At 42.2% G+C, this 12760-nt stretch overlaps 1 protein-coding gene across 1 annotated transcript; it reads right to left on the reverse strand.

The window, feature by feature from the left end:
• Positions 1-939: 939 nt before the first annotated feature.
• GCM2 (glial cells missing transcription factor 2) lies at positions 940-5741 on the reverse strand. The gene is made up of 5 exons (XM_030502674.1): positions 5698-5741; positions 4140-4392; positions 3626-3738; positions 2033-2158; positions 940-1837 (listed from the first exon to the last, which is right to left on the reverse strand). Exons 1-5 carry the CDS (start codon positions 5737-5739, stop codon positions 956-958), a joined length of 1416 nt encoding a protein of 471 aa, XP_030358534.1. The 5' UTR covers positions 5740-5741; the 3' UTR covers positions 940-955.
• Positions 5742-12760: the final 7019 nt, after the last annotated feature.

The raw sequence follows: 12760 nt of genomic DNA on the forward strand, positions 1-12760 counted from the left end.
CTGTACTGCTAAGCAGCTAGGATGTTGCATTTTTTGACAGGATGGAGTTGTATTTATGAGTAAAGAGAATTTCTGCAGCAATACCTGTACAGTATTTGTCTGACCAGCTTGCCAGACCCTTTTAGACAAAAGCAGTTTCACTGCAAATGGTTTTCAGGACCACAGATGTTAACCTGACACCCATGCGATGTTGAGCATGCTTGGGAGGATCACCTGAGCCTTCTTGCCTCCAGGTCCAGGTTGAGTGTGGCAGGAGGCTGGTTCTCAGTGGTAGTGGGGCAAGCCTGGACTTTCCCTTTTGCCTAAAAAGGCTGGCAAGTACTCTTGATGCAGAGGATAAAAAAGCAACATGAAATCAACATGTAGGTTTTTCACTTCTCATTTCAGAGAAACCTAGCTGGTCTTCCCATTCATCAAATGGATCACAGCAGGTAAGTGGGCCATTCAGGTGAATTATTCTGCAAATTGTCTTGCTTTCTTTTCTTTCTTTCTTTCATTTTCTGTCGTTTCTTTCAGTTGACAATAATCTATAGCCACCTTCCTTCATCTTTTTTTCCATTACCCAGTAAGCATTTTCTTTCTTACAGATGGAGTGTTTTCTCTCAAAGCTTGAGGCATCTGGCAAGAACTGTAGCTGTAAGGGAATTGCGCTTGCCATCAGAAGAGGCTGTTGACTTCCAGAGGTGCGGTATCTTCCTATTGCATTCTCCCAGGCATGTCTGGGGCTCAGCTCCACGTGCCATTTTAGGGATTAGGTGGGGCTGCTTTGAAATTGTATGCAAAGTACACTTCACTCAGCACAGCTCCAGAAAAGCACTTTTGGGGGATAAGCCATCGTGATGTACTGCTTCCTCGCCTCTCCTCAAATCCCAGGCCACTGGGCTTAATATGCACATGGTCAGCACAATAATTTATTTTCCCATTTGCATGTATTTGCCTTTTGGGCAACATTTAGTCAATATTCAGCACTCTCAAACTTTAAGGTCTGGCCTTCATGCTCAGCATAACTGTTCCCTAGCAGTGGCCCATACTGGTAGGTCTCCACATTCTCAGCTGGTTTGGACTTTGGGGGGACTGGGTCATGCTGGTAAAGCAACGCTGACTTTATCATCCCAAAATCTTCCTGAATCTTCATCCCTGAATAGATAGCACCAGAGACATTTTCTGCCACATGCGTATAGCTCTGAAGGTTTTTCATATCACAGAGGTTGTCACTGTATTTCAGCGTGGATGGCTTGTAGGCCTGGTAGGACACCTTAGTGGTGGTTGTGATAACTGTTTGCAATGGCGGGGCTATGGGAGAGGGGCTGGGACCGTACCTGCAAGGGTAGTCCCCACTGTAGCAAGGGTAGTTAGCGCTGGTTTGCATCTGTCCATAGTCACTCTGGTCTCCACTACCAGTTTTCCCCCAAGCTGGTTTCAGTCCATAGTGTCTGCCAGGGTTATCAAAGTTTTTATCATGGGTGGTCACTGCATTGTAGTGAGATCCATTCAAACTGAGGGGATCTGCATCGATGGTAGGACTTGGCAGATCTTTGTAAAATGTTGGGTAAGGGCTGGAGCTTATAAAGGTAGGAACTCCAAACTCATAGCTGCATGGCCTGGGCATGTAGATCCTTGGATTGGGGCACTTCGGGTATGCTGACAGCTGGTCCTCTTGGAAGCTGGCTGAGTCATAAGATGCTTTGTAAAGGTCAGTGTTTTGCAGCAAAGGGTAAGACTGGGCTGGAATCGAAAAACTGGTGTCTGTGATGATGCCAACCCTTTCTGGGCCATCCATGCAGGGCAGATTCTGTAGGTTATTGGCATAACCACTGCTGTCGTGGTACCTTCCTGCCTGACAAGGACAAGTAGATCTTTGAGATTCGTGAATCAGTACTGCCCACACAGATGTATATGTTCCAACACTTGTGCTATTGCTCATTTCAGCCCCAAATCAACAGATGTAGCATGATGTAAAACATTGTTTTGCCCAAGGATCCCCAGTACATGCTTATGCCGCTGTTATAATTGACTAATGACTTTGACTTACCTCTGAGTTTAGAGGTCTTTTTTTCTGGGAATGGTGGAAAGAGGACATTTGCTTCTTAAATGCACTTCGTCTTGCCTCTGCCTCCAACTTACTCTCTGGCCTGGGGTGGTCATGGACTCCTTTGGCCTAAATTAGGATTAACAAAGAATTAGGTGTGAACTGGAAGGGGGTAAGAGAAAAGAAAATGCAATAAGTAGGATGAGACATAGCCACAACACAGGAGAACGGGCAGGAGGTACTAAACAACAAGAAGGGATTTAATGTAAAGATAATTAATAGGGATTTACAGGTACGTAGAAGGAAAAACTGAAGGAGAAGTCAATGGAGACTGCAGAGCCGATGAAGGAGGAAAGGTGTTACCTACATTTGTGACATTCAGGAGTAGTTAATCAGAACCATGAGGGAAAAAAAAGAGTTTATAGATTTAGTTTGGTTTTCTGCAGTCCAGCATCGCAGTTCTACTTTGTAACAGCCACCACTAAAACAGTGTAAATAAAATAAAAGAGGTTTAATGTCACCAATCTTGAATAGGACTGAAAAGTATATCCTGGAAAGGCATCCAAAGATGCTCTGCTATTGAAACATCTGTGGATATGCAGATCCATGTATCCAAAGCTATATTGATACATGGTGAAACAATATATTTAGCATGTCTTTACCTATTACATTCCCTTGAATGGGCCTTCATATAGTCCCTAAGACAAAGTAGGAAACTTAAATTGCCTTTAAAATGCTGTCCTTTCTCAAATAGGAATTAACTTCTAAGCAAGGATTTATCAACTATTTTGATGGTAAAAATCTTCAGTTTTTCCATGTCTGTAACAGAATATCTGAACAACAGCAGCAGCAACAATACACATGAGAATTTGAGAACACAGCTAGTTTGCTTGCATATACTGACTGGAGAACAGAATTCACTGCCGGGGGGGTCAAGGAAAAGAAAAAATCATGTAGCAGAGAATGTGATCTCATAGAACAGAGATTTTTGTGATTTTTTTTTTTTTGTCCTACTGATGCTAAAAAAAGAAATCAACATTTCAAATTTTAGTTTTTGAAATCTCCTTTTCTGCCAAGTTTTTAAACCCTCTTAAAATTCAAATAGTATTTTCACATGAAGTAGGAATTTCACATTTCAACTTGTACAATTTAAGTAAGGTTTTTCTTTCCCCATTTGTTTATTTTAATAGGAAATAAATATTAGGTCCTTGGTGACATTCAGTTGTCAGCTACACCAGGGTACAGGACAACCTTTTTGTTAAAGTTCTACTCTTTACAGTACACAAATATGAGACATCAGTAATGTTGTTAAAGCTGAATATAGTTAATTTACAAGCACCGCTTTTAAAAAGACAGACAAGTGTTATTGTTTTATTTATTATTGCCACGTTTGTACTACAGAGAAGTTCAGTCATGGACCAGAACTCCAACATGTTCACCATGCTCGATGTTACACAAGGAAAAAAGAATAAAGGGGAGGAAGGGAGGGCAGGAGAGGGGGAAGTGATAGATCACTCAATATTATCTTTATATAGATATAATTTATATATAGATATAACATACATATGTGTGCACACATGTATGCATGCTTTTTACCTGGAAAAATATTGCTTTGCCATCAAGTCTCCAGAAGTTTGTGACTGGATAGCCACTGTGTCCTCGGCAAGGGATCAGTTCAAGGGCTGAATTACAGTTTGGGCAGGCTTTCTCTGCAAGTAGACAAATAAAGAAACTACTGAAGACACTGTTTAAAGTCAAGGGTGTTGTCTGAGAGTAAACAGAGCTCAAGAGCAATAAAATCAGCCTTCACTGAAATTCAGATTAAAATACCATGTTCAAGGAAATACATCATAGACTACCAAGTGTAACCAAATGGTCGAAACTAGAGCTGCATAATTGAAATAAATGCTAATGAGTTAAAGGATCTTAAATCCATTTTCCTTTAAGTATTTACAGGCAGACATCTATGAAATTTGAAAATATATGTATTCATCACTGTCTTTGCAATGACGCCTTAATCTGCATGCAAGGGTGATCCCAGTTTAGAACTCAAGCCGAGCTGAAGGAAGTGGGGTCCTTGGGCATTCCAGCTCTCCTTTGTGCCTCTCACTTTGTTGCTTCTGCCGAGCCTTGTCACATATGGCAGGGCGAAGCTGCAGCCTGGCTCCTCCGGGCAGGGCGCAGCTCCGGGCACACACCACCACCCCCAGGCAGGACTTCTTGAGGATCTGGCAGTTGTGGTTGTTGGTGTTGCGCATGGCCCAGCCGCTGAGGTGTCTCTGTGCATTCTTCTCTTCACTGGAGTAGATGAGCCGCACGTAGCCATCGGGCCACTCCTGGAAGGCATCGAAGTGCTTGGGCTCCTGCAGCAGGGCAAGCAGGGGTGGGAGGGCAGGCAGCAAGGAAGAGAGCAGGAGAACATTAGTAGGATATTGCAATCTAATGTTTTTGCCCCATTGCGAAATGCATAATGGGGGAAAAAGGGCTTTTCCATGACCACCTGAGCAGCAGATGAATTAAGAAAATTAGTTTTTGAGAGAAATGCCCTAAAAAAGGGGAAAGGCGGTCTGAGCTTCCATGTCTCAAGAGAAATTAGGATCCTTTCCTCTTTTGCATCATGATCCATAATAACATGGTCAATTGTCACAGGTGCCTCTTTGCAGTGAGGTTACTCAGCTGTAAGAGATCAGCCTTGTTAACAAAACTTACTGAGTGGTCTACTATGGATCCACCCAAGCAGGACAGAAGCCACCCTGCTCACACATACTATTAATAAAAGTTCTCTCCATCGTGGGACTGTGCATCTGCAGGCTAGAAACTAGAAGTTTTAGCTAAGGAATGGTTTCTTAAAGTGCATCTAATAGGAGTTCAATAAGGCTTCTGCCAAAAAATAGAAATAAAAGTTGCCATTGCAAATATACTTCAAATATCTGCATAGTGGTTCAGAGAAAGAACATTTCAGTTTGGGATTTCACTAGCTTTCTGGAGTTCCTTGCCAATATGAATTACCAGAACAATGAAAGAACTACTAAGATTTTAAACCCTAAGTTTAAAGTAAAGAGCAAGTGAAGAGTTCCTGTAACACTCATTTAACATATACATGTACTACATGTGAGCAGTCCCACTGAATGCATGTAAGCTACCAGCATTTACAGAATTGAGCCATTCTCTAGTTGTATGAGCTTTGTAAAATGAAATAAACTTTAAGATGAAAAAAGTTGTGAATTAAAAAAGCACTTGAAGCTCATAACTAGAAAAAAGCAGAGTGGTAATTGACAATAAAATGTCATATCACCAAGCCAATGAAATATTTAGATAACTTGAATTACAGTAGCAGAAAACAGGCAACTCAAGATTCTTTTCAACATTTCTTTAAATGGGGAACAAGGGAGAAGGAAACCAGCCAAACAGTGGAGCTTAAAATTAATTTAGGAGGTCATGCACAGCTGGCTAAAGCTGCACATCAAATCTGTATTTTCATTACAGGTCATTTTGTAAGGACTACTGCTGCCCAACCTAACACAGGTTTGAAAAGGTGCTGGAGAAGTAAAGCTACCACAACACGAAGCTTTGCCTAGACAGGAGATTTTTCCCCTGCCACCTCAGCTGCCCAGCCCTGCGTTATAGCCAGCAGGGGATGTCTGTACCGCACCCCCCACACCCGGTACCTGCGGGAGCTGGGGGTCGTTGATGTCCCAGGTGAGCTTCATGCCGGGGGGTGGTGACACGCGGCTACTCCCGCTTTTTTATACCGTCGGGGCTGCCGCGGGTGGGGCGCGCGGCCGGCCCCTCAGGCGGGGCAGCAGCACATACACCTCCGGGGGGGTGGGGGTGTGGGTGTGTGAGCAGGGCTTGCGGTCCCTCTCCTTCCCTCTACTGCGCTCACTTGGCCCTCAGGGGTAGCTAAGGGGGTTTTGCTCAATCCAGCCGCCAGCACTGGGGCTGGAAGTCTAACCCGGCAGCAGCAGGGCTCGGCTGGGGGGCGGTTTCGGGAAGATCCCCTCTCCAGGCGCATCTCTGCCCGGTGGGGACCCACTATTTGATTTCGAGCGCGGCTCAGAGCTTGCCCGCAGCTTGAGAAGCCCCACGGAGAAAGGGAAAGGCAGTGTGCTAGTAACCCGCTCTTCCTTAAATGTGCGGGTGCACCTGCACTTTAGGTACAGGTGTAAACAAATTAAGCGCTAATAGGGACGTTCTCCTTTCCCGCTGTGCTCGGTAACACAAGGTTTAAAGCACGAAGCTGGAGTCAGTGCCGTCTTACTGACCAGCACCTTTTCACTTATTACAAAGTTATAGACAAATCTTTTTTGTCGCCTTCTTTTGGGAAGAGACACCAGATAGGGCTTTTTTTTTTTTTTCCCCCTTTTCGAGTTTGCCTTTAGTTCTAAGAGGCAGAAGCAATTTAAAGCACGTGTAATATTATAGAGACAAAACCGTTGAACGCCTCGTGCTGCTGTAATCACTTAAACGATCCCACCTGTTCTCAAGGGCTTTCTCAGTCCTTTCCATCGCCTCCGAAAACTGACTGAATTTTCCCCTTAATTGCGAAGAACATAACTCAGCCTTAGGCAGAGGACACCGGCTATAGATCCCCATCTCCGGGACAGGAAGCAGCCCCTACTGTGGGGTTGGGCTCCCCTGTTGTACCCGCCTGCTCAGAGCGGGGTCAGATCCCACCACCCGGGTGCGGAGGGACTCGTCCGAGTGCCCCCCTGTCCCGCAGGTGCGGCTCCTTAGTGTCGGAGCGAAACCCGACTTTTTTTTTTCCTTGGGAAATACAGTTCGGTAGTTAGGTTGGCTGAGGAGAGGAGAGCTTACAGCCGTGGGAGACGCTGGTGAACGCTTTTTCTTCCAGCCCAAACGCGGGTGTATCCGATAGCAGTTGGACACGGTTGTGGGGAGGGGTGAAGGAGCACCAGCACTTGCCCCCCACCCGCCTCCTTCTCCCGCACCATGGCTCAGGTAAGTACTGCTCCCTGTGCTAGAGAACCGGCAGCGGGATGTGGAACGGCACCGCCGGAGTGATGGTCCCTCCGCACCCCGGGGAACGCCTGCGGGCCTTCGAAGCGGCTTCTCATGGTCGCAGCTTCCATAAACCTTTGGTTCAGAAGCGGGGGGGGACCGAAACTTTCCCTAGGGGTTAAGGAGGGAAAGATCACCTTTTAGGAGAGAGCAGGTGAACCAACAGTCTTCAGTTTCTGGGCAGAAAAAGTTTTGTGTTTGTTTTGTTCTCTTGTATTTTTCTTCTCCCTTTTTAAAGGAAGAAAACCATGAAGAATGTAACAGCGAGGTGAACAGCAACATGGCAGCCAGAGCAGAAGACTATGTAAATACCTTTTAAATGTATCCTTAGCTTTGTCTTACAAACAGTCTACATATACTTAGAAGTGTGTTTTTAAATGGATATGGTATGATGTAGAATTTTTATAATTTAATGTAATGTGGGTAGTGCTGCAGAACCCTTAATCTTTTCCTTAGCAAGCAGGACGAAATGACTATAATAGTTGTGGGACATGATATGACTTGCAAACTGAGTGTACTAAAGAGTCGCTGATTTCCTTATTCAGTATCCTTTAAGATTACTCAGTTTCAAGTGTCCTGTCTCTTCTGGAGATTGACTGATGGTTCACCTTCAGATGTAAGAGTAAAATGAAAGTAGTGAATCAAACAGAGTAAACACAGAGAAACAAAAAGACTGTAACTTAAAATAGCATTGCAAGTGTTTTCTGGTAATCAGTGTTGTTACAATTTAAATGCCTGTTTGTTTTACTCACTAGCTGCTTGCTTCCCCTCCCTGTGCAGCTCGAATCACTTCTCACTGATGCTTTTAAGGGGAAGGGATTTCAGAAAATAAGTGAACTGCTTCAGGAGAGAGAAATAGAACCTCTCCAGAAATACAGCGAATCTCTCTTCAATCAGCTAGACAAAGCACTGAGAAAGGTGAGTACCATAAATAATCTCAGCTACCCTAACACCCAGCTCTGTGGGTATCAGACTAATGAAGCTCAACACTTTGTGTTTCTGTAGGAGCTTGAGAAGAATGAATTCCAGAATATTTCACTGATGCTGAAATGTATTCAGCTCTACTTTAAAAGTGATCTTCAAGAAGGGACGAGTTTGTTCATTGAGCAAGGACTGGTAGAAAAGATGAGTATAATACTGTATATAAAGTTGCTAATGTGATTTAAGGTTGCTTGTATCAGGAAAAGAACTCAAAAGAAGTAAGAACTAGAAGATGATTTGTTGCAGAAAGGAATTTATTTTCTTTTAATATATTTTATAAGTTTAGTGGGAAAAAAATACTTGCTTTTGTTGCATTGCTTTTGGTACAGCAGCTAACATCATGGCTTTGCTTATTACCTGACTGTATGGGTATGTGTGTGTTTGTTTTGGGCTTTTTTCTTAAGCTAACAGTGGAAGGAGAGGATGAGCTTTGATGAGTCCTATTTGAGAAATAGTATAGAATTCCTAACTGCATTTTAAGTGCTCCAATAAAATACAATTCTAGTTAGTAATAGAATTGATGAGCAGAGTTTTATAGTTTTATAAACTGACATATTCTTTATGAAGGTCCCTTTTTAGGTTCATAGTAAACCTGATGCATCTAATCTGCAATTGCATTTTGTCTTCAGGCACAATACTGGTTTTAGCTGGTAATACTTGTAGTAGCAGAAATGTACTTATGCTGAAGATGAGGAATACCTGGATCTAGCATAACTGGGAGGGAATAGTTAACTCTTGCTCTGTGTTAGCAGAGTTGTACCAAAGAGTCCTCAGTGTAAAATGTTGTCATCCTGCCTTGTAATTATGCTTTTCAGGGATACAGTTGCTCAAAATTCCTGTATGGAGAGATTAATAATAAAGTTTCACCAATCTGACCTCTGTACTTCCAGTGAAGCATAAATTTCTAGGTAGCTATAGGTGTGTGATGCTATGCAATATGTTTAAATGCATAGGGTAGTAAAATAATGACTTTGAAAAAGCTTGACAAATTTCAAAACATTATTTTACTGTGAATTGATGTCTGCTAGAAATCTCCATAGAGGTCATGATGCCACTAGCAGCACGCATTGTGCCCAGAAGGTCCTGAGCACCAAGAGTGTGTGCCTTGACATGAGAAAGGAGGACAAAAAGAGGGCTGAGGAGGGAAGGGGAGGAATAAATCCTGCTGAGTGGCTGTAAGGGTGGCACTTTTAATGTCGTCCTAGCAAAATTTGAGCTCCTTAATGCTGTGCAGCTTTTGACAGAGTACATGACTCTGAATTTCAAGGACTACAAAAACCTGTCTCTGTGTTTAAGGTTTCCTGCAGATATCTGTAGTTTAAGGATTAATAACTCAGATTTTAACTGGTTCTTTTAACTTTTACCTGGTATCTTGGTTTGAAAGAGCAAGAGAGTTTGTGAACCTCGTTGGCCAAAATGAGAATAAGTTATTGATGCTACTTCTTGAAGACTTCTTTGACTCTGCATTGGTACGTATGTGTATTAAGAGGGCAGAAGGGTTGCTTTTATTGAATAAGAAAGCTAACTCTCCACAGACTGTTAAGAAATGAGTAGTTAGAAAGACCTTGTGCCCTAGGACTGAGACTGGGCTGCTGCTCAGATGGAGCATGCTCTGGGCTGGCATTAGGCTGGGGTGAGATACCTGGGAGAAGCTGCTCTGGGGCCGTGCATGGCTGCAGTGTTTGCTCGTTTTCTGACATGGAGTCAAATGTTTGTTTTTGCAGGAAAATGTGCAAGAAATTCTGATGTATTTTTAAAAGAAAAGCTTCTGTGCTGAAGCTCTGTTTTAAAAACACAAGTTACTGACACTGAGCTGCACCTTAAGTGCAAATGTGGTCCTGGCAGTTCATTCCTTCTGTGTTTGAAACAGCTCATTTACTTTTATAGAGTAATCCAACCTGCTTACTATTTTCATTTAGCTTGCTATTTTAAACATTCATAATGTTAGAGGTATTGGAGGCCTGGTGATGTAAATTTGCATGAGGAAGAATGCTTTTAGCTGCTTTCCCCAAGCTCTTCCCACAATCTTTGTCTGTACCTTACTAGAAATGTGTCAGTTTGTGCATTAGAATTTATTTGAATACTTATGACTCTCTTTAGGAGACTTGATAAAAGATACTTGAGCAAAATCAAGTTTTCCTTATTTTTTTCTTTACAAAACACATTAAAATTATATTAAATACTTTATAAGTTATTTATTTGCCAAAACTTGATTTTTTTTTTTTTTTTTTTTGTCTTAGTGGTCCATTTCTTCCATATTCTTTCACTGTGGAGGATGAAGTGTTGTTGGTGTTTTTTTGTTGTAGGTTGTGTGGGTTTCTTTTTTTTTTTTTTTTTTTTTCTCCTTTAATTTCCCTCAGGGGACCCTAACACTTTTCAAATATGCTACGATATCTGGTACTGTAGTGTGTAAGCATAAAATGTGTTTTTACATAGGCCCATATGTGTAATAAAAGTAAAGCAATGCCACGATGTGGGTTTCTCAGGGAATCTTGTGGCACTGCGCTCTAGCACTGCTGAAATCCCTGGGGGAAGTGGGTGCTTCTCTCTGTTTACCATCCCTGCATAAAGCCAGCCTGTATGATCGGGGTTACCATATGTGGCATACCTGTATCAGGTGGCACTGCTTTTCCTGATGTGGGTACACTAGTGTTTTATGTTATTTAGCCCCTGAAATTTGCAGTGATGGGTGCATAAACACCTCAGCACTTTGAGTACTGCTGTGCTTGGGTTGTGGTGTGCTAATGAAGGCTTCCTTTTTCCGTCAGGTGATTTGCAAGTGCAGTAATAAAGGTCAGTATATTTATTCCCCCACCCCCTCCCCCCTCCATTTCTCAATATCCTGAATCTCAGTCTTGGGAGCACATTTCCTAATTCTGTTTGAGCTCTATCCACTTTCCCTTCTTTCCTCCATGCCCTATGTCATCTTCCTCCTCCTCTCTGCAATGTTTTCTTTAAATCCTCCTGCTGATTTCGCTCCAGTTAATTTTCATTAACTTTTACCTCAGAGCACAAAACCTCTTACTGTTTCTTTTGCTTGCTTATTTTGAATATGCTAAAATAAATAAATAGCTGTGTTATCTTGCTTAAATGGCTCTCATCAGTGTATTTCACTTGATCAGAGTAAGTGGTGCTTCAGAAAGGAGTTCAGGCTAGATGGTCTGCTCTTGCACACCTGTTCCTATTGGCTTCAGATGTTATTTCCTTGCCGAATGTAGCCACCTCCACAGAATAACATGGTAACTCCTTCAGCCATCCTAACAAGGCAGAAGGATGTCTGTCTGTGTCTCATTCATTACAGCAGCAAGATTTTGCCTGGGACTGCAGCTGGCTTTCCATTAGTGCAGGGGAGCAGGTGCTTTCACAAGCAGCAGCAAGTATCTCTGTGCCCAGATATCCAGGTTCATAAGCCATATAGAAATGAAGCATTACACTGTGGGCTGGGTAACTGGAGTTTTTTCATCCTTGTAGCTGATTCTAGTGGGAGCAGAGTGGGCAAGAGCATCTTCTAGGTAAACTCTAGTGGTTTACTCTGTTGACTTTGACAAAAGACATATATTATAGATTTATATCTTGTGGTTAGTAAATGGCCTCTTCTTTCTATACCTATTTAAATAGTTACCCAGGTCACCAGTAGAAGTATCTTAAGCTCTTTTTACAGAGAAGTTACCTGTTCCCTTTTCTGTCTAGGGTTAGATGGTTGGAGGCTTGGTTTTAAAATGAATCCACAGCTGTGACATTTTTACTCCTTCAACACAACAAACTGTAGTTGCTTCAACTATTTTTTACAAGGAAACCAGCTTGCTGCTAGCTGTAACCTTTCCAATGATTTTTCTAGGGAAAATACAGATTGTGAACTTATTTTTACCTGAACTAGGGCATCTAGTGACAGAAGCAAATATTTACTGGACTCTGAGGCAGGAGGTAAGATTCCTACTAGGAGAAGGAAATTACAGGTACATGCTCACACACAAGTGGGTGTAATGACATACAAAATGTGAAAAATATGTTCCTGAACCATTTCCCTTCCTTTTCTGCCACTTCTTCTGTGGGGAAAGGGCTTGAGGACCCTCAACTCTATACTTGACAGTCTCCCACGGGAGGAGAGGAAGAAATTCCCTCTGTCCGAGGAGATGTGCTCACTCACGTAAGTGATTTTTTTTCCGTCCAGCTCCTGTAGCTAAACACCCTCCTCCATGTGATGAGTTAAAGTTATTTCCACTTTAACATGCTGCGTTATGTTGTTTCAGGAAAGACCTTGCAAAAACTATGCTGGAGGTTGGTGGTAAGAAGTACTTAGTGGTTATTCTTATGAAGCTGGGGTTCTACAGCTTTACTACTTCTGCTTATTTATTATTGATTAGTTATAATTTAAATTCTTTCCTTGTAAAGATCTGATACTTGGGGGGGAAAAATCTGATGGTACTTTAAGAAAATATTAATCGAAATTGTTAGATGCAACAATGCATTAGTTCTTTCTGATTAGTATTAAGAATTTCTATTAACTAATAAGAAAAGCTAAACTGAAGAATGTAGAAAAGTAGCTAGATCAGCTTTATGTATGTATTTACAAAGTATGCTGGCTGTGTTAGTCTTTAAAAAGAAAATGTGAACTATGCCATGATGCGGACTAACTGCAGTTAAGAAGCTTTATAACCTCCTGCCCGAAATCATTTTTGTTTTCTCCTAGCTCTTATCCTCTCCTGTTTTCCTAGGTGAAACATACAT

This window comes from Strigops habroptila, chromosome 1 (genome assembly GCF_004027225.2).
Source record: "Strigops habroptila isolate Jane chromosome 1, bStrHab1.2.pri, whole genome shotgun sequence".
In the NCBI taxonomy this organism is placed as follows: Eukaryota; Metazoa; Chordata; class Aves; order Psittaciformes; family Psittacidae; genus Strigops; species Strigops habroptila.

Excerpts from the sequence above, each read along its gene's own strand:
- GCM2 (XM_030502674.1), bottom strand. The coding sequence starts at position 5,739 with ATGAAGCTCACCTGGGACATCAACGACCCCCAGCTCCCGCAG. Across the intron at positions 3,739-4,139 it reads GGCTCGGCAGAAGCAACAAA|AGAAAGCCTGCCCAAACTGT; the intron begins GTGAGAGGCACA and ends GTCTACTTGCAG. Across the intron at positions 2,159-3,625 it reads GCAAAGCAATATTTTTCCAG|GCCAAAGGAGTCCATGACCA; the intron begins GTAAAAAGCATG and ends ATCCTAATTTAG.